Source organism: Petaurus breviceps, unplaced genomic scaffold (genome assembly GCF_028583685.1).
Source record: "Petaurus breviceps papuanus isolate PSGF00001 unplaced genomic scaffold, PetGlider_PUasm1.0 90444, whole genome shotgun sequence".
Taxonomy (NCBI): Eukaryota; Metazoa; Chordata; class Mammalia; order Diprotodontia; family Petauridae; genus Petaurus; species Petaurus breviceps.
The window spans coordinates 3484606-3505713 of record NW_027187256.1 but is presented as its reverse complement, the minus strand read 5'-3'; the positions used below and the strand labels follow the sequence as shown (position 1 = coordinate 3505713).

At 38.1% G+C, this 21108-nt stretch overlaps 2 protein-coding genes across 2 annotated transcripts; both read right to left on the bottom strand.

The window, feature by feature from the left end:
- Positions 1 to 635: 635 nt before the first annotated feature.
- Positions 636 to 1574, bottom strand: LOC138177747 (olfactory receptor 51M1-like). The gene has a single exon (XM_069108954.1). It carries the CDS (start codon positions 1572 to 1574, stop codon positions 636 to 638), a length of 939 nt encoding a protein of 312 aa, XP_068965055.1.
- Positions 1575 to 19491: 17917 nt separating this feature from the next.
- LOC138177746 (olfactory receptor 51I2-like) lies at positions 19492 to 20454 on the bottom strand. The gene has a single exon (XM_069108953.1). It carries the CDS (start codon positions 20452 to 20454, stop codon positions 19492 to 19494), a length of 963 nt encoding a protein of 320 aa, XP_068965054.1.
- Between the last annotated feature and the right edge of the window lie 654 nt (positions 20455 to 21108).

Here is a 21108-nt window from a genome sequence, read left to right as displayed (position 1 = left end):
ACATCAACTGATTTAAAAGCCTTCAAAATTATAACTTGATTCTACCTAGCTCCTCTTCCCTCTAATGAGAATCATCCCTGCCACCCCCCAAATCAAGGACTGATTTCCTTCCGAATCACTTTCTCATCTCCATAAGATGCCCATTATCTTAGTCCTTGAAGTCTAATGGATGGAATGTTTAAAAAAGATAAGTATTGGTCATTAGAATATTTGACAAAATCATTTCTAGATCTTTCTAAAGCTCCTTCTTTGGTCCACAAATGCTATTTAACAAGAATCCCTGTCCTTCCAGGCTGAGTCTGCAGGGGAAAGGAGGATTCAATAAACACTTGATCTGACTTTCTGGGCAGGACGGCTACAATTGGACTTGGGGAGGTGAGAAGGACAATCTAGGGATTTTATTTTATTCTAGTCCCTTGGAAAACAGGATTCTATCACTTCTTCATTCACTCACACAGGGAAGTTAATAATAGCCTTCTTTCTGAAGAAGTTCACATTGTCCATCCTACTGCATGCCCAAGCATACGTTCCCAAATTTCTAGATGGCTGAGAACAAGAAACATGAATTTGCGAGGGATAAGGAACCTCAACCTCCAAGGAGAGTCTGAGACTTGATTCACTTTGGAAAGTGTGCCCTAGTGATGTGGCCCCTTTGTCCTGGGGGCAACTTTTGGAGTTGAGGGGCAACCCAGGACATCAAGCAAGCTACGACGGAGCTGATGAGACTGTATACCATAGACAAGGGGATGGAGGGCAGGGGATGCAAGCAGGCCAAGAGAGGCAAGGCTCCCTGGAAGTGAGCCAGGGAACATGGCTGAAGCAAAAAGTGGTCCATAAAAGGCAAGTAGGGCACAGAGGTGGGCAGTGAACGTTCTCAGGGCTTTGCGCTGCCCAATAGGAGATATCCTTTTCATCACTTCCCAAAAGACCAGACAATAGGAAATGATAATGAGGATTATATCCATACTGACTGTAGTGAACATAGACACAGCTGGGTAGTTCCAGCCAAGCCCTCCACAGGAAAGCTGCAACACTTCTGTTGGAAAGCAGAAAGGGAGGGAGAGATTACGAGCACTACAGGAGGGTATCAACAAAGAAGTGGGGAGCAGTGGGATGGTGGCCCGGAGGATGAAAGCCAGACTGGTCCAGGCAAGGTGGCTGGGGGTAAAGAAGGCCAAGTAGTAGAGAGGATGACACACAGCTAACCAACGGTCCAAGGCCATGGCCAGTAGCACAGAAGACTGCCCGCTGGACACAGCATAAAGGCAGCACATTTGGAGGAGGCACATATCCTTAGAGATAGTAGGGACGGGTAACCACAGAGCATCCAGGATGGTGGGCAGCATAGAAAGGGCCAGACCCAGGTCAGTGGTGGCCAACAGAGCCAGGAGCAAGAACTGAGGTTGGTGCAGGTGGGTGTTGGCACAGATGGTGAGAAGGATCAGACCGTTTCCCAGAAGGGTGGTGCTATAGGTCAAACCAAGGATGGTGAGGAGTCCTGGGCTCCCTGGCCCTGGGAGGCTGGGCAGGAGGAAGGTCAGCATACCAGAGTGAGTATGGTTGTAGGCAGACATGGCATATAAGCAGAGCCTGATCTTTGTCCCTTTGAACAGAAAGCAAATCAGGAATACCTAAAAATAACAATTATAGATATTTCATAATAAACTAAAACTAACAGAGTTCTTAGAGATTATTTAGTATAATCCCCTATGTTATACACAAGAAAATGGAGGCACAACAGTCTTAGGATCCTAGATTTAGATGTAGAAAGGACATGAGACTATGTAGCCTAACTCACTTCTTTTAGAGATAAGGAACTGAAGTGGGGGGGGGGAGGAAGGGTATGTGACTTTTCCTTAGTCATACAGGTACCAGAGCTGAGGATGAAATCCAGTTTCTCCAACTTGACCCCTATGGCTCTTTCCATTATGCTTCACACTTCTACAGCCTTGTAACCTGTCCAAAGTGCCTTTTTTCCTTTAGTCTAACAGGATTATAGATGAAATCAACTTTTGTCATATCCCAAAATGGTCCCTGAGGAATAAATCAAAGAGGGATGAGACCCAGTATGGTTAAAAGACATCAAAAAACACTCACATTTACCATAAGCAAATTAAGAAAGTGTGGAATAATTTATGTCATATTTATGGATAAAGGAGGAATTTAGTGCCAAAGAAGATATAGAAAGCATTATAAAATGCAAAATAGATCATGTTGATTATGTGAAATTAAAAAGCTTTTGTGCAAACAAAATCAACATAACTAAAATTATAAGGAAAACAGAAAAACAGGAATTGTAACAAGTATCTCTGATAAAGCCCTCATTTCTAAAATATATAGGAAACTGAGTCAAATTTGTAAAGATACAAGTCATTCCTCAGTTGATAAATGGCCAAATGATATGACATATACTTTTCAGACAAATAAACTAAGGCTATCTATAGTCATATAAAAATATGATCGAAATCACTATTGATCAGAGAAATGGAAATTTAAACAATTTTGAGGTACCATCTCACACCTATTAGAATGGCTAGTATGTCGAAAAATAAAAATGTTGAATGTTGGAGGGGATGTGGAAAACTAGGTCATTAATGGACTGTTAGTAGAATTGTGGATTGATCCAACCTCTGGAGGGCAATTGTCAACTATGTCCAAAAGTCTAAAATACTGTGCGTACCCTTTGAGCCAGCAATACCACTGCTACGTCTATATTGCAAAGATATCTGCAAAAAGGGAAAAGGACTTATTTTTACAAAAATAGTTATAGCAGCTCTTTTTTTGTGGTGGCTAAGAATTAGAAAATAAAGAAACAAACATCAAATGGGGAATGGCTAAACAAGCTGTGGTTTATGATTCTAATGGAATATTATTGTGCTATAAGAAATGACAAGCAGGATGATTTCAAGAAATCTGGAACAACTTATATGAACTGATGCATAGTGAACAGAACCAGGGGAATGTTGTACACAGCAACAGCAGTATTGTTTGATGATAAACTGAATGACTTAGCTATTCTCAGAAATACAATGATCCAAGACAAACCCAAAGGAATATTATTTGCCTTCAGAGAAAGACCTCATGTTAATTGGATACAGATTGAAGCATGCTATTTTAAAATTTCTTTCTTTCATTTTTTTTATTTGAGTCTTCTTGTTCAAAATGATTAATGTGGAAATGTTATACATAATTGCACATGTGTAACCTATGTCTGCTTACTGTCGCAGGGAGGAGAGGGACGGAGAGAGAGAGAAAATTTAGAACTCAAAACTTAAAATAAGGGGGGGGGCTGGGTGGCACAGTGAATAGAGCACAGGCCCTGGAGTCAGGAGGACCTGAGTTCAAATCCAACCTCCGACACTTAACACAAAAAATTAGCCCTGTGGTCTTGGGCAAGTCACTTAACCCCAATTGCCCTCCAAAAAGCAGAAAAAATAAAAAAAATAAAACTTAGAAATGTTAAAAAGGTTTTAAAAAGAAAAGGGAAATGCTTCCACTGTATTGTTGAGTAAGTCTAAATAAAACAAATAATTTTGTGGGTGTTGATAGAGATATGATGAATCACTGACTGTGGAAAGATTAGTTAGAATACCGATGTTGTAACACCGAACTACAGAGAATTATGCTAAGGATCCACTTGTCCTGAGGGTCCCTTACTGGCTCAAATCTCATTCTCTACTCTCTGAGACTCAGTTTGATATTTCCATTGTAGACTGAGTGGAAGTGCGTTCATTCTGCTGGAGTTGGGAGATTTCAGGGACACTGGAAAAGTCATACGTTGAGTTAGGGATGGGGTAGAGAATGATTTACACTTGAAAAGGCACTTTGGAGTTTGTGTATCATTTAAGCACCTGAGTTTTCATTTCTCTGCCTACATAATCGTACCCTTTCTCACTGTGGTCTGATTCTAAGCTTTCTTTCCTTCTCCTGGGATAACACGGGGAGCCTAGGTGGGTACAGGAGGAAATTTTAGATGAGAAGGTGGGGCCTGGGAAAAGAGCCAACGAAATTTATGTTGAAGAATGTTCTAATGAAGAAAGTTCTAAGAGAGAACAGTCAAAATATCAATATTCTAAAATAGAATCTTCTAACAAAGACCATTCTAAGAAGAAGCAAGCACATTATAAGAAAGGAGTATATTCCAAGTAACAACATTATATATTAAAAAAATAAAATGAACATTCTAAGGAAGACAATTCTAAAGAGGAACATTCTTGGGAAGGTCTTTTTGAGGAAAACAATGATATTTTAAGGAAACATTCACAGAGAGAATACAGTTCATAGTGAAGGAGGGATTTGCTGATGACAATGACTTTTACTTACAGTAACATGTTATAATCCTATGCAGTTTTTTTTTAGATTGAACCCAATGCTATGTCCTCCATGAACACTTCCTGAAATGATATTTTCCTTTCTTCTTGAACATCAAATATCCCTTGATTTAGACTCCTCTCAGGCACCTACCATGTTCAGTTTTTATTGTCCTTATTTACATGTGTGCTGCAAAATGTAGTAGATTATAGACTCTATGAAGTGAGGGGTCGTATTTTACTTATCTTTATATTTTCAGTGACACTACAAGAATTTGCACAATGTAAGCATTTACTTTTGCTTTTTTTTAAATAATCACTTAATTTTTTCAAACTCTTGAATTAAACAGAGGAAGGAAAGAACATTGAATTCAATGTTCCTAAACATTTTTTCAAAATGGGAGATAGAGAAGATCTACCTCCACTGCCATGTGTCTAGAGCATGTGAGATACAGTCTCTCCTTGCCTACTGCATTGTCATCCTGGAAACTTTCATACCTGGACCCACCTCTCATTGGTGGTTCCTACTCAGGATCACCATTTTAGGAAGGAGTTCAGTCAAGTGCTTCACCTCCATTTTGCCTTGACTACCTGACTAACTACAAACACTATCTCTTTTTTCTCACCTGCCACATTGCCACATCCCTTACCCTAACCTCTCATTTCTAATACCCCATATAAATGCTATTTTCCCTCATTAGAACGTAAGGCTCCTTGAGGGTAGGTTGTGTCTGGCTTGCTCATGTTTATATCCACAGTGTTTAGCACAGTGCCTTGAATGTAATCAATGTTTTGTCTATTTATAGAGGCAGACAGGTAGGTGGGATGATCTCCGTAGCTCCTTTAAACAAGAGGATTTGAGCACTCCCTGGAGATTCAGTGTAATGGATGAGAAAATGTGATAGATGAAAGACAAATCTAATTTATTTGAGCTTCTACCACATCACCTTCTTCCCAAGGGCATGCATAAATCTTTTTCTTTTTCTTTTTTTAAAAGCAGTTGGGGTTAAGTAACTTGCCTAAGGCTACATGGCCATTTTGTTTGTGTGTGTGTTTGTGTTTGTGTGTGTGTGTGTGTGTGTGTGTGTGTGTGTGTGTGTGTGTGGCTGTTAAGCATCTGAGGCCGGAACCAATCCCAAGTCCTCCCGACTCCAGGGCCCTTACTCACTGTGCCACCTAGCCACCCCCATAAATCTTTTTCTTTTGAGTAGCTTCCTAACTATTTGGATTTCTATCTAGCTCCTCCATTTTTTCTAATCATAGTATCAGTTTCCTGGACTTCTTTATCCTAACCTATACGTGGGGCTTCTTTATCTTTTAAATTGCCACTGCCAGTTCTGGGGGATCAGGGTAGAGTACTTGAGATATCATTATAGCTAGGAGAGTGTCTTTAGAACCTCTGGTTTTTAGGGGTTTTATGCAGGTCCTATGTAGATGTCCATTCTTTGGAATGTATTTTCAGCATGTTAGACTACTTTTTCCTAATCTATGTGTTTTAGCATACTAAAGTATTGTAAAGAATTATCTGACATGTCTCAGCTTCCACTTTTTTTCCCATTCCTTTTTATCAACGGCATATTATATAATAACCTCAGTAGGAACCCAAGGTTAGTGACTGCAAAGCTAGTTTTGGTCCTTCCTCTCTCAACTAGAGAATTGTTCCCCTTTATTGCCAATTGACCTCAGTCTCACTTGAAGCCCATAATTATTCATCAAGAATGGTGGGTGAGGCATGACAAGAAACTTGGATTTGGAAGCAGTCCCTTGGATTTGGAAGAATAGAATTGGAAGATACATCTCTCTACTTTTCTCTTTCTTCAATTTTATGTTTGTTCTTTGTCTCTTATCCTCTCTACTTTTTCTTCTCTAGTTCTCTTTTGGTTTCAAGTGTTCTTTTCTTTCTTCTCCTTCTTTCTCTATCATTCTTTGGTTATAAACCAGTTTACTCAGTGTTTGGGGGCACCATGATAGAAAAAGTAAACAATTCACCTATATTTCCACTGCCCAAGCACTGAAGAATGTTACTGTAACAGGAACTTTGCCCTTCCCAAATTTCACTCCTGTTTTCAGCCTTGTAGTCAGTTATCAAACAGCTTTCCACTTTCAAGCCAATTATCAGACCACTAGTGACTAAAGTTTTAAAGTGTTCAAGCAGAGAGTAGGTGGATGGGATTCTTTCATTTAGGGAGGCTCTTCAGGAAGAACAAGGTTGAGCTCCTTACCACTGACGAGATTGTCTTGTTTTAAATTTCTTCCCAAATCTTCTATTATTCCAACGCTCTCATAGTCTATGTTTTAATTGTTAGTTTCTTAAAGCCGTGACATTCTCTGGTTCTAATTTTATATATTTTAAGGTCTTTTTTTTTTAAAGTAGAGATTCTTTTTTTTTTTCATTCACACTTTTAGCAGTCTTTTGAAGCCTACATACAGGTCCCTTCTTACAATAACTGTGTTGAATGTATAAGATTAAATATAGAGGATTACAGAGAAACCATATTGAAGTGCAGATATCATTTTTTAAAAAATCACAACCCTGAGTTAATAACCTTTGCTTTAAGGGCTGATATTCCTTTACCATTGTCAGCTCCCTTCCAGTTCCGAAATTATCTGACACAGAATCTGGGAGTTGGAAGGATTCGGAAAAGAATAATCTAATCATGGCTTAGATTATTAGATGCACATGATCTACATGAAAAGACAGCATCCCATTATTAGCTATAGAGTCTCCACTTTGAAGAGCCCCAGGAGAACAAAATATATCACCTCCCAGAGCAACCTATTTCTCTTTTGGAAAGAACTAACTTTTAGGCAATGTTTCATTAAGTCACATGGTGCAGAGGATAGAGCACCAGGACTGGAGTCAGGAAGACCTGAGTTCAAATCCAGCATCACATACTTACTGGCTGTATGACTGTGGGCAATTACGTAATTATTTGCCTCAGTTCCTCATCTGTAAAATGAGCTAGAGAAGGAAATGTCCCATCAATATCTTTGCTAAGAAAACTCCAAATGAAGTCACGAAGAGTTGGACATGATTGAAAAATGCTTGAACAACAATTCCCAACTACTTCTATTGCTTACATCTGGAGATAGACTAAGTCTAGCCACATTCCCACAGACAACACATCAAATGATTGAGGAAAGCTATCATGCCACCATTGTCTTCTCTTCTCTAGTCTAAACACCACCAGATTCTTCAACTAATTCTATATGTCATAGTCTCTAATCCATTCCCATCCTGGTCAACATCCTCTAGACTGGGGATTCTTAATATGTGTGTGTGTATGTGTGTGTGTGTGTGTGTGTGTGTGTGTGTGTGTGTGTGTATGTTGGACCCTTTTGGCAAAATGGGGGAAGCCTGTGGACTCCTCAAATTAATTTTTTTTCTGTGTAAAACAAAATATACAGGGTTACACAGGGAAACCAACTTTTTCAAAATATGTGTCAAAAATTTTAAAGTTCCAACTTTACAGATCCACTGAAATCTACCTATAGTCCATGGATCCCAGATTAAGAACCCTGGCTCTAGCTACTCTTTCTCTTGCCAATGTCTTTTTAAAATGACATGCTCAGGATTGAACCGAATACTCTAGAAATGACCTGACTGTGCACAACATAGTAGGGCTGTCACTTTCCTTGTTCTGGAAATTATGCCTTAATTAAATTAAATTAAAAATTAAATTAAAATACCTGTATTTCTGTTAGATTACTTGACAGCCATTTCAAACTGTAAAGTGATCCTGAAGTTTCAGTCAATTGACAATCATTTTTCAGTCACGTCCAACTCTTCATAGCCCCAGTTGGGGTTCTCTTAGCTAAGATACTGGAGTGTTTCACCATTTGCTTCTCTATCTAATTTTACAGATGAAGAAACTGAGGCAGAGTGATTTGTTGAAAACCACACAGAGAAGTGTTTGAAACCAAATTTGAACTCAGGAAGACGAGACTTTCAGACTCTGGGCCAAGCCTTCTCTATCTTGTGCTACCTAGCTACCTGATCTTGATGCTGCCATTCATTAAAATTCCAAGATATTTTCCCCCAAAATAGCTGTTTACCAACAAATCACTCCCTCCTCTCACATCTTCTTCTTCTTTTTTTTTTTAACTTTTTGGAGCAGGAAAGGCAGGGCAATTAGGGTTATGTGACTTGCCTAAGGTCACAAGACTAGTAGGTGTTGTGTCTGAGGCTAGATATGAACTCAGATCCTCCTGACTCCAGGGCGAGTACTCTATCCACTGCACCACCTAACCACCCCTCCTCTCACATCTTCTAATCATGGAGTTGATTTTTGGAACCCATGTGAAGGATGTTCCATATATTCTTGTAAAGTTTCATCTTGTTAGCTCTGGCACCACAATTTAGCTTGCTGAGGTCTTTTTGGGATCTTGATACTGTCAACTGACACATTAAATATCTCTTCCAACTTTTTTGCAAGTTTTATAGGTGTGACTATATGCCACACATATGAGTATACATATACAGATATACATAAATGTTATATACACATATTTGAACATATATGTGTATGCTGTCATTCAAGTCACTTATAAAAATGTTGAATAGCATAGGGCCAAGAACATATATATTGCATATTCCATTAAAAATACCCCTCAAAGTTAATTTTTTTTTGGTTTATTCTTCCCAGTCCACAAATATTTTTTTCTTAAAACAGAAGGTCAATAATTTTGAGAAGTTTTGCCTTTGGTCATTATTTTCATCCTTGCTATGTCAAGCAGTAGTCTCTTCCCTACTTTGATACCCGTTGCTTTGTTGTCCTTAAGTTTCATTGCTATCTTCAGTTTATTGTGGGGTCAAACTATCCCTGACCCTATTTGTCACAGGAAAGATCAGTCTATTGTGTTCATTCTCCTTTTCTTTCCTTGTTTCCATCTCCTATACTTATCTTTTAAAAAGCTAACCTTATTAATTATGTCCATGTACACTTACCTCAATCTTTTTAAAGTAGTTCTCTCTTTTATTTTCTCTGGAATAGCTATGTTTATAACATTAACATTTCATTCTTGAACATTATTTGTTATTGTGAGAAAAATTTTTCCCTGTAAAAGTTTAGGCTATATGGTCCTACCTATGTCCTAAGGTCACTTATAGTCCTTATTTCTTATATGATTAATGATAATTCTAACTAGAATAACTTATATTGCTATGGTATATCACCCTTGCCACCTCCCACAGTCCCCATGGGCCTTACCTAGAGTCTAAAGCTAAGTTTAGACAGTTTGGTCACCAGGAAAATAAAATAGCATGGACACACCACTCATACTGACTGACTGAAGGTCATGGGGTATTTGTAGTATCTCTCTTTTAGGCCCTCCCCAAGGGTCACTAAGTTCTATTGAACTAATTTCCTGCCTAGGGAATCATTATATAAAACAAGCCCCAAGACACCCAGTTGAAATAAATAATAACTGATAAATTTTTCCTTTGTTTGGATTTTGGATTCATTTCAAAGTGTTTTCTTTTCCATTTTTCCCTCTAGAGTCTCATATGACTCCCATAAATCAATGAAGATTAAGATTGTTATCTCCATTTTATGGTTAAGGAATGAACTAATGTCCTTTAAGGTTGATTAACTTGCCCTAAGTCACGGAGGAAGGGAAGCTAGGTGGCAAAGTGGAGAGAGTGCTAGGACTGGAGATAGGAAGACCGGAGTTCAAATTTAGCTTCAGACACTTATTAATTATGTGACCCTGGACAAGTAACTTAACCCTATTGCCTCAGTTTCCTCATTTGTAAAATGAATGGAAGAAGGAAATGGCAAACCTCTACAGTATCCTTGCCAAGAAAACCTGAAATGGGGTCATAAAGAGCAAGACACGATGGAAACAACCAAACAACAACAATAACAAACAAGTCGCAGAGAAAGTCAACAAATAAACTAAGAGCAGAACCTGCATTTCTTGATTTCTGGACAATTTCTCATTTCCTCTATCACATGAGGTTTTTATGTTGTTTTAACTCCAAACATAGACCTCATTCTTTTCCTCATTCTCCTTAACTCCATATATCCAATTAGTTGCTAAAGATTGATGATATTTACCTCCATAACATCTTCCATCTATTCCTTCCCCTAGACTACTTGTGATAGCCTTCCAAGTGATCCCCCTGACTCAAGGATCTATCTTCTCTAACCCATCCTCCACTTGACTGATTTTCTTAAAGTGCAGGTAAGACCAGGCTATTCTCCTGCTCAATAAACTCTACTTTCTTTTTGTTACCTTAAGAATCAAGTATAAATTGTTCTAATTTGCATTTAAAGACATAAAGAACCAGACTCCCACCTACCTTTCCTGATTTTTTAGTTTCAGTCAATCATTAAGCATTTATTAAGTTATGTAACAGGTACTGGGTTAAGTACCATGCCTACAAAGAAAGGCAAAAGCCAGAATCTGCTCTGTCTTATGAGCTCACAGTCCAACTGGAAAAATAATAAGCACTCCCCTTCACTCTCTTCAGTATAGCCAAATCAGTATCCTTGCTGAACTTCACACTGGATATCATTTGTTCTATCTCCATGCCTTTGTATTGGCTGTTCCCCATCCACATCATGTGCTCCATTATCTCTACCTTACAGAATCTCTATTTTCCTACAAAGATCCACTCAAATGCTATGTCCTATGTGAATTCTTTCCTAAATGCTCACTAGCTGATAGTGACTCACCCCAATATTAATTACACTGAATTTATTTTCTATATATCTTGGTCATTTCTATTTCTGCAATATTTTCCATACATGCCCTTGTCTCCACTCACACAACAACCACTGTAGTTCCAGCTCTCATAACCTCTCTCCTGGATTATTGCAACAGCCCTCATGATTTACTTCCCTGACTCAGGTTTCCCTGTGCTCTAATCTATCCTCTCCACAGCTGACATAGTGAATTCCCTAACATGCCCAACTTGATCATGCCATTTCCACTCATGCTCAATAAATTCCATGGGCTCCCTATTACCTCTAGGATAAAATAAAACTATTCTGTTTGGCATTTCAAGTTCTATATCCTTTCTGTCTTTCAAGAGTTCTTATGCATTCCTTGTAATCTGCTCTTCACCCATACTGGCCCTACCTGCTATTCCTTATCCCAAATGCTCTCTCCTTTCCATGCCCTTATAGTGACTTTTTTTCATTTCTAGAATTTTCTCCCTTACCATCTCTGTCTGTTAAAACCAAACCATGGCTTCCTTCAAAACTCAGCTTAACTTCTCTGAGTGCTTTCCCAATACCACTAGTTTCTAGAATCTTCCCTTTCAATGTTGCTTTGTATCTACTTTGCGTGTATGTTGTATGTACCTGCATATGTAAATGTAATTTCCCTCATTAGCCTGTAATCTCCTTAAGGGCAGGAACTGTTTATTTCTTCTTTGTATTTCAAAACATATTATCATGTCAGATATGCAACACTCAATAAAAGCTGGATGTTAGATTTCATATATGTAATTATATTCACATGTTTACATCCTGCATATATTATTCCATTCCATAGAAGATAAGCACTTTGGAGATGATTACTATCTCATTTTCGTCTTCATATGAGAAGAAAGTTGAGGATGCTAGAATGAAGAAAGGCAGGAAGCCTGATAGAAATAGGAAAATCCTAGTTCAAGAGGTCCAAGGGACATGACACAATCAGGGCAAACAGGCAGTTTGTCACCAGATCTACTAAGAGAATGATGGAACTCAATCTTTGTACATCTAGCACATTTCCATGGTGAATCAGGAGGTGTTTAAGAAATGCTGAATTTTTGACCGATCCCTACATCTTTGAGACGTTACTGAGACGATATCCATAAAGGAAATGAAAATAAGACAAGGAGAGTCTCCATTCCTCAAGTATATTAAGCTCCTTTGGTGTTATTTACATTAATTTAATAACTCTTTTAGAAAAAGCAACTACTTTTGCCTAGTCATATCATCAATAATGTACTTGGGTGGGGTGGTGGTAGTGAGCTTTCTGGACTTTTATTTATTTATTTATTGCTTTGCATTGTCCTATTTGTTTTTTTCCATAGAGACTTGGTGAAAAGATATTTCCTCTCTAGTAAGAATTTTTTTGCACCCCCCACACAAACTTTAAGACATAGACCAATATCCTTCCAAATGACTAACATAGGTTTAATCTTTTATTTGACCAAATCTTGGGAATGTTCCATATAGTTTCTTATTTTTTTAATCTTTGAAAAAAATTTTTATCTTTGAAAACTATCATATATGGCATAAAAAAGCTTTTTGACTGACAAGTGCCAGATAAGTAGCTATGGCATTATCTTCAGCTGATGATGAACCTAGGTGGCCCAGTGGATAATCAATCAATAAACAAGCATTTATTTGGTGCCTTCTATGCCCTAGGCACTGAGAGATTTGAGACAGGCAGATTTACTAGCAGGTTATTGCAATAATTCAGTTGTGAAGTGAGGAAGGCCTGCACTAGAGTGTGGTAGTGTCAGAGGAGAGAAAGGAATATATTTGAGAATTGCTAAAAAGATGAAATCCACAAGCTTTGGTGACAGATTAGTTGGTCAGTGAGAAATAGTGAGGAGTCCAGGATGACTCTCAAGTTGTAAACTTGTGAGACCAGGAAGACAGAACCCTGAACTGGATTCAGGAAGTCCTGAGTTGAAATCCAACCTCAGAAATGTACCAGCTCTGTGACCTTGGACAAGTCATTTACCCTTTGCCTCAGTTTCTTCAATTATAAAATGGAGGTAATAATGCTCCTACATCATAAGGTGGTTGTGAGGCCCAAATGATATAATATTTGTAAAGTGCTTAGCATCATGCCCTGCATATCACAGCGGTTTAATAAATGCTTATTCTCTCTCCCCATATGATCGTAGCCTAAAAAAAAAACACTTTAGGACCCAAAGAGGTTGGGGACATTGCACCTTTTCCATCTCCACCAAAGGGAATATCTACTTTGGACCTCTGGACCTGTACACACACTCTAATCTTAAGGGACCCTATTCACCAAGGATGAAAATCAGCTTCCTTTTCTTATACTTTTTGTCTCATTGTATCATATTCCCAGAACCCTTGGGAAAATACTTAAATGTTAGGTTTTCATTCTTGCCTAGGATCCCTCCAAATGGTGGAATAGAAAGATTATTGAAGTATAATTTAAACCAGGCATGGGACAGCTACTAAATTCCATTACATAGAAAGATATGTTTGATACAAAAGATTCTCATTAGTGCTTATTGACAAAAGACTTAAAATAGGATTCATTTGTTTATAATATAACTATTATTATGCTTTGCTGGGATTCAAACCATGAAAACATTAACCATTTGCTAGGACTTCTGAAGAATTTTTCCTTTCATTTTGGCCCTGTACTATCTAAACAACTCACTCTGACTCCATGTATGCTGGCAAAACGAGCCACAGTTAGAACTTATCCCTTTATCAGAGGTCTTGCTCATTCACAGCTCAGTTCTAAGCAAGACTCCCCAAATCTCCCAAACTTTATCTGGCAGATAAATAAAAACAAAACACTAAAAAAGTACATACACAAAATAAACGAGGGTTAGGAAAAAAAGAAGACTCTGAGGGCATCAGGTAGCCATGAGACAGGAGAGGAGGGAGAAGTAAAAAGTGGATAAATTCACCAGTCCCCAGAAGGAGTAAGTCAGGCAAAGTCAGGAAAATATTCAAATTCTGTTCTGAAAGATCTCCCTTAAGTGGAACAGTGATTCTGTTAAAGTTCTTCCAACTGTATATGATTGTATTCAATTAGGGAGAGTAATGCTTTTCATCTGTAATTAGTTCACTGCTGTTATGAATCTGTATCCCAGAGCCCTTCACCTCTCCTCAGAATTCAAAGGTTCTCAGAAATCCTTCATTGTGGGTAGCATTCCATGATCCTTCAGTATCTCCTTCCTGCTGGGAAAAACTGTACTGGCCCTCAGCCTTCATGCTAATAGGCTACAGAAGCAAACATGACGGGTAAGGGGAATCCTGCAGTGGAATGTAAAGAGTATCTCGATTGTATTTCTACTCATTATAAGTAACAGCTATGTGTTAGCAAAATGTAGATGCCTCTCTCTGTTAGAAAAGAAAGTAAAAGGACTAATTCTCTAGCTTCCATGTTTTCAGAATGAAATAGCTCTGGAAAGAATAACAAATCACATGTACATAGCACTTTAAGATGTCTAAAACATTTTTCTTCACGATAGGACTATGAAGGTCTCATGTATCATTATCACCATTTTACAGAGGAGGAAACTGAGGTTTGGAGAATTATGATTTGTTCATGATTGCACTGCTAGAAAATGTCTAGGGCAATATTTAATTAAGGCATCCTGATATTAAATTTAGGAAGTTATATACTGTCATGGTAATTTTCAAGTCCTAGCAAGAAGGAGAAGAATTACAAAGAGAAAAGGAAGAAGAAAATACATATGAAGAGTTTGAGAAGAATCTTACAACACAGAGAAGTAAAAAGAAGATAATTGAACATTTGGAGCTATTTAATAATTGTGAGGCTTTTTAAATATAGGGTAGACCTAGACCTTCTGAGTAGGAAGTAGTTTCTTTTGCTCCAAGGGCAGATGATGTGACTCTATTGATGTTACCAGCAAAAAAAGTTCATTAATAGTCACAGGTATAGAGGGGCTTTGTGTGGAAGGGGTTGGTGACTCCCTAGTAACATGTACAAAGGCAGCCTTTTTTTACCTGACAGACAAAATAGATATATACTGTCTTCTCTCAGAGGAGCTACCTAGAAGGTATGTACAGCAGATATTTGGTTTTGAGATGACTTGGAGGAAACAAGTGGATTTAAAGTAATTGAATGACTTTCAAGAAGAAGAAGGCCCAGACTTGTATTGCTTGACCCTAGAGAGAAGAATTATGAGTAGTACCAGAGAGCTTCAAAGAAAAATAATTATACTCCAAATAAATAAAAAGTTCCTAACAATTAGAGCTATACAAAAGTGGAGCATGGTGTTTGGAAAGGAAGTGGGTTCCTTCATTGAAAGCTCCCAAAGGTAAATGACTACTCAATGGGAACATTATAGGAAAGATTCTTCTTTAGGTATGAGTTAGACTCAACTATATCTATTGTCCATAACAACTCTAAGACCATAGCAGAAATTTTGAGATTCTGTTTTTAAAAGCATCCAAAAACATGTAAACCTATAAACCACTACTATAACCTGGTGATTCTGGTAGGAATAAACTTGACCAAGAAAAAACCAGAGCTGAATAGAAAATTTGACATTCAGATACAAGAAGCATGAGAAGGTAAACAGGGAAAAGAAATCATAAGGAACTTATCAAAGTTGAACTATTTTTTTTTAAGCAATTGGGGTTCAGTGGCTTGCTTGGGATTGCACGGCCAGTTGTTGTTTCTGGGTGTGGTGCTGGGTGTCTTGGCCCGGATTTGATCCGGGTCGTCCCAGCACTGAGGCTGGTGCTCTTGCTTGCTGAGCCACTTGGCCAAAGTTGAACTATTAACATTCCTACATGGAAAAACAATAATTGTAACTTATGAAACTTTTCTCAGAAGTTGAAGGGATTAGAAATATATATATATATATATATATATATATATATATAATATATATATGTCTTTATATGAGGGTATGCAGGCATATGAATACATATGTGAATGTGTGTATATATGTTTATAGGTATACATAGATAGAGGGCACGGGACCAATTTAACAGGATGGGATGATACTTAAAAGGTGAAATTAAGAGGTGAGAGGGATATAATGAGAGGAGATGGGGAGAGACAGAGTGGGGCAACTATCTCATACAGAAGAGGCAAGGGAAAATGGTTACAATGGAGGGGAAGAATAGGAAGGCAAAAGGGAATGGGTCAACCTTATTCCTATTGAATCTGGCTTGAGGAGGGAGGGAAATACACACTAAATAGGGGATCTCACCCTCCAGGAGAATGGGGGGGGGAGAGGATGTGATGGGGGATGACGGAAGGGAGGGCAGGCTGGGGGGGAGGGAATTTGGAAGCATCCACTTTTGAAAAGGGACAGGATCAAAGTAGAGAATAGAACAAGTGGGATGTGGGATAGGAGGGAGGGAAATATAGTCAGTCTTTTACAATATATCTGCTATGTTATTGTTTTGCATTAGCCACACATGTACAACCTATACTGAACTGCTTATCTTCCCAGTAAGGGTGGGTGATAAGGGAGGAAGGGAATGAATCTGGAATTCAAAGTTTTAAAATCAAATGTTTAAATATATATATATATATATATATATATGTATATATATATATATATATATATATATACTATTATCAATATTGTTTTACATGTAATTGGGAAATATAGAGATCCACCATGCCCTACTGGAAAAGTTGAAACGGGTATGGGAGGAAATATGGGAGAGAGCAGATCAGAGGTGGGGATATCCTGTGGGACTGCTGTTTTGGGGGGATGGGTGGGGGAAAAACGGGGAGAAAATTTGTAACTCAAAATCTGGTGGAAACAAATGATGTAAATCAGAAGTTAATAAAGCATTTTAAAAAACCAAAAAAAAAAAAAAGGACCCCAGAAAGTGTTGCTAGGCATTACAATGTCTGGGACGGGGCGATAAGTATAGAATGCCTTCATTATTGTTGTTGTTCAATTGTTTCACTTATGTCTGACTCTTCATGATCCCATTTGGGGTTTTCTCATCAAAAATACTGGAGTAGCTTGTCATTTTTTTTCTCCATCTCATTTTACAGATGAGGAAACTGAGGCAAGCAAGATTAAGTGACTTGGCTCAGGCTCACACTGCTAGGAAGTGTCTGAGGGCAGATTTAAACTCAAGAATCTGAGTCTTTGTAACTTCAGCCCCAGCGCCTTATCCAGTATGTCACCAAGACACCCTACCTTCATTACTCCTGCCTAGTGAAACCTGTGGTTTAATAAGCGGAAGGTGCATATGAGCAGTGTATGGCTTCTTTATTGCTATGTGGTAATCCAATTAATTATACCTAAGCTTCATAGTATTTTTAAGCAAAAATTAATGTTATACATTGTCAGAAATTCTGTGTCTACTTGTGCTCCCCAAATTGTCATTAAAAACTTGACAGGGGGCAGCTAGGTGGCGCAGTAAATAGAGCACTGGTCCCGAAGCAAGGAGGACCTGAGTTCAAATTTGGACTGAGACACTTGACACACTTACTAACTGTATGACCTTGGGTAAGTCATTTAACCCCAATTGACTTGCCTTCCACATCCAAACAACAACAACAACAACAATAGAACTTGATGGGAAATATTTTATGAGAAGCAGTCAGCCATGTTGTAAAACTGAGGGATAATAGCTGCATAGTCCAGTTGTTTCACTGGTATACCAAAAATGTTAAAAGATTTAATTATAACACCTTTAGTGTGATGAGTGATGTATTTGTGATGTTGAGATGACAACCTGATCTATTGAAGAGACTACTCACAGTTGTATGATATTGAATACATTGAAATATTGAAAAAAATAATGCTACATAAAAATGTAAAGGGATATACATTTAAAAACAAACACTTTGGTGCTTTGAATTGTTGAGTATATAAGAGTAGAAAAATATAAGCCTTTGTAAACAGAATTCATATAAATAATTCTTGTTTATTTTATCAACATTGAAATCATTGAAAGATTTTCTAAATAATTAAAATGTAACTAACAATATATAATAAAATGAGTTTCAGTAAGTGTTATCTAAAAATGAGTTGCAATGTTGCCTATATTTCAGGTATGGTAACAATCAAATCAAGTAAAAATAAATCCATGAGTTAAAATCATTAATCACTTTTCTACCACTGAATTGTATTTTACAATGACATAGCATTTGGAAATAAAACAAAATCCTCTTACTTTCATGTTCATTTGATCTTCCCAACAATCCTGTGCAGCTGGCATATCGCCATCTGACCTAGAACATAATTGAAATTGAATATTTATAGAGATTAAATAAATTGCTCAAGATTGAACTGCAAGTGGTGATCAAAGACTTGAGTCCTAATGCTCTAATTCCATGTCTACAGGTTTGTTGTTGTTGTTGTTTTTTAAGTACCAGACTGCTTAAATTGCCATGGCTATAACTACTTCCTCCATTATCTACATTAAACTATCATTTGTTATAAAGTACTAAGTACCAAAATGCACGAGGCACTGATTTGAATATAAAATAATGTTAGGTGTCCTATGGGATACCAATCCAAGCTAGGTACACTGATGTAAATACAAATATATAACACATACAGATTTCAGAAGTACCATTTCAGAATCGGGCATGACTGAACACTGAAACATAACTCAGAGGGAAAGGATTTAAATGAGAATCAGGACTAACTAAAAAGTATGGCATCCTAGGTGAGAGAAAAGGAGTCACATTTAGCAGAGTAATAGGATTGAGAAAACCTTCCTTAATTTATGGCAGCCTTGTTGGTAACTTGGTTAATTAGATTGATTTTGTTAGCACATATTTATAAACTCTATATTGATCTAAAGTATATCATGCATATTACCTCATTCAACTCTGATAAGTCTTGTGAGAAAAATAGAAACCACAGGAAAAACTGGAGTCTTTTATCTATATATTTATTTATTCACTCATTGATTCACTTATTCACTTCATTTATTTATTTATCAATCTATTCATTAATTCATTTATTTATTTATTTTGGGGGAAGCAGTGGATAAGTGTGACCTATTCTGAGTAAATGTCTTATTAACTTTATACTACCGATGATGAAAACTAAAGCTAAGGAAGGGTGGATGGTCTATCTAAAGTCACATATCTTTAAAGTGCCAGATTCAAGAATTAAGAATATGTCTTCTGCTCTGAGTCTATAGTTTACCCACTGAACCATAGTTTATCTCTCTTCCATGATAATGGGAACACATTTTTCAGTGCTAGAGTCTTTACATACCAAATGAATCATGTATTTGACTCTTTTCACATTGGGATCAGACTCATAGATTTAAAATTAGAAGGGACTGAAAGATAATCTAGTCCAACCCACTGCAGCTCCTTGAGGATGGAGATTGTGGCTCACCTCTCAAATTTGTGGCCCCTTCCATCTTTTCTCCTTCTCTTCTATTCAAGTTTCTTAAAGGCTTTCCAAAAGAGTTATGCTGTACATGGTGCTGACAGTTCATATTCACCTCCCTCCAGTAGGTTCCTGGAACTTTGTGACTATTCCCAGGAAAAATCAATCCTGACCTTTCCTCTTTAACATCCTGATCAGTGCCTCCCGAATGTGCTTAGACTTGACACTGTAGATGATAGGGTTGAGCACAGGGGGAACAATCAAATAGACATAGGCAACAAGGGCATGCACAATGGGGGGCGCATGCCTACCAAAGCGGTGAATTATGGACACTCCCACACCAGGGATATAGAAAACCAGAACAGCTAGAATGTGGGAGACACAAGTGTTGAGAGCACGGATCCGTTCTTGAGGAGATGCTAACCCCATCACCGTGTACAAGATAAGTCCATAGGAGAGAGCAATTAGCAAGGAATCCACAAATCCCGTGGACAGAACCACATAAAGCCCATATAGGATGTTGATAGTAATGTCAGCACAGGCCCTCTTCATCATGTCAGCATGGAAGCAGAATGAGTGGGAAAGTTGGACTTTCTCAGGGCAGAAGTTCAGCCTCTTCAGCAGGAAAGGCACAGGGAAGAGAGAAACAGTGGCACGGGTCACAATGGCCATTCCAATCCTGCCAATGACAGCATTGGTGAGGACAGAGGCATAGCGCAAGGGATTAGAGATGGCCACAAAACGGTCAAAGGACATGGCCAGAAGCACTGAAGACTCCACAACAGAGAAGGAATGGAGGAAAAACATCTGGACCAAGCAGGCATCAAAGGCTATGCGGCGATAGTCAAACCAGAGCACAGCCATGGTGGTGGGAAGTGTGCACAAAGTGAGCCCCAAGTCAGTGAGAGACAACATGGATAGGAAGTAATACATGGGCTGGTGCAGACTGGGAGTCCTCCTTACAGCTAGCAGGATCAGGCAGTTACCTGTGAGAGCCATAGTATACATGGAACAGAAGGGGATAGAGATCCATTCATGTACAGCTTCCAGACCCGGAATGCCAATCAGCAGGAAAGCAGATGGTTGGAAGAAGGAGCTGTTCTCATGGGATTGGGAAAGCACCATCACTGAACAACAGACAGGGTTTCTCAAAAGATGACACCTTCTCTGACTTTACACGTAGATTCAGACAAGAAACAGGATCAGAGTCTCCAATTATTTTTATCAAGAATGCAGAAGGAACTGTAGACATTTTCCTCAGGTCCAAGATGCTACATCTCAAGTTTTAGGAAGTGGTCTAATCATCCTTGTTAATGGCCATCCTGCAATTATATTATTGGAGTTATTATGTGTAACTCATTTCTTGATTTCTATCGTAGGATAGAAATTAAAATAAGATACAAAACAGATTTCAACAAATTGTAGAGTTGGAGCTATCTGTCAGATCTTCAAGGAAAGCTTTTAGGGAGTAGGACCCATCTCAATTCTGTGAGTATGATACATGTCAGGCAATCAGTTAACAAGTATTTATCAAATACTTACTATGTGCTGCACACCTTGGTAAGCAATGTGGATATAAAATGAACCTATGAATGCATGGCTGTGCAAAAGAAAAAGAAGTCCCTGCTCCTCAGAAAAATACATTCTAATGGGGGAACAACTTTTAAATCAGCATGTATATGTAGGATATTTACCATGTAGATGGAAGACAACCTTAGAAAGACTCCAACAGCTCAGGGATGAAAAGTTCTGAGGAAGTTGGTATTTTAACTGAGTCCT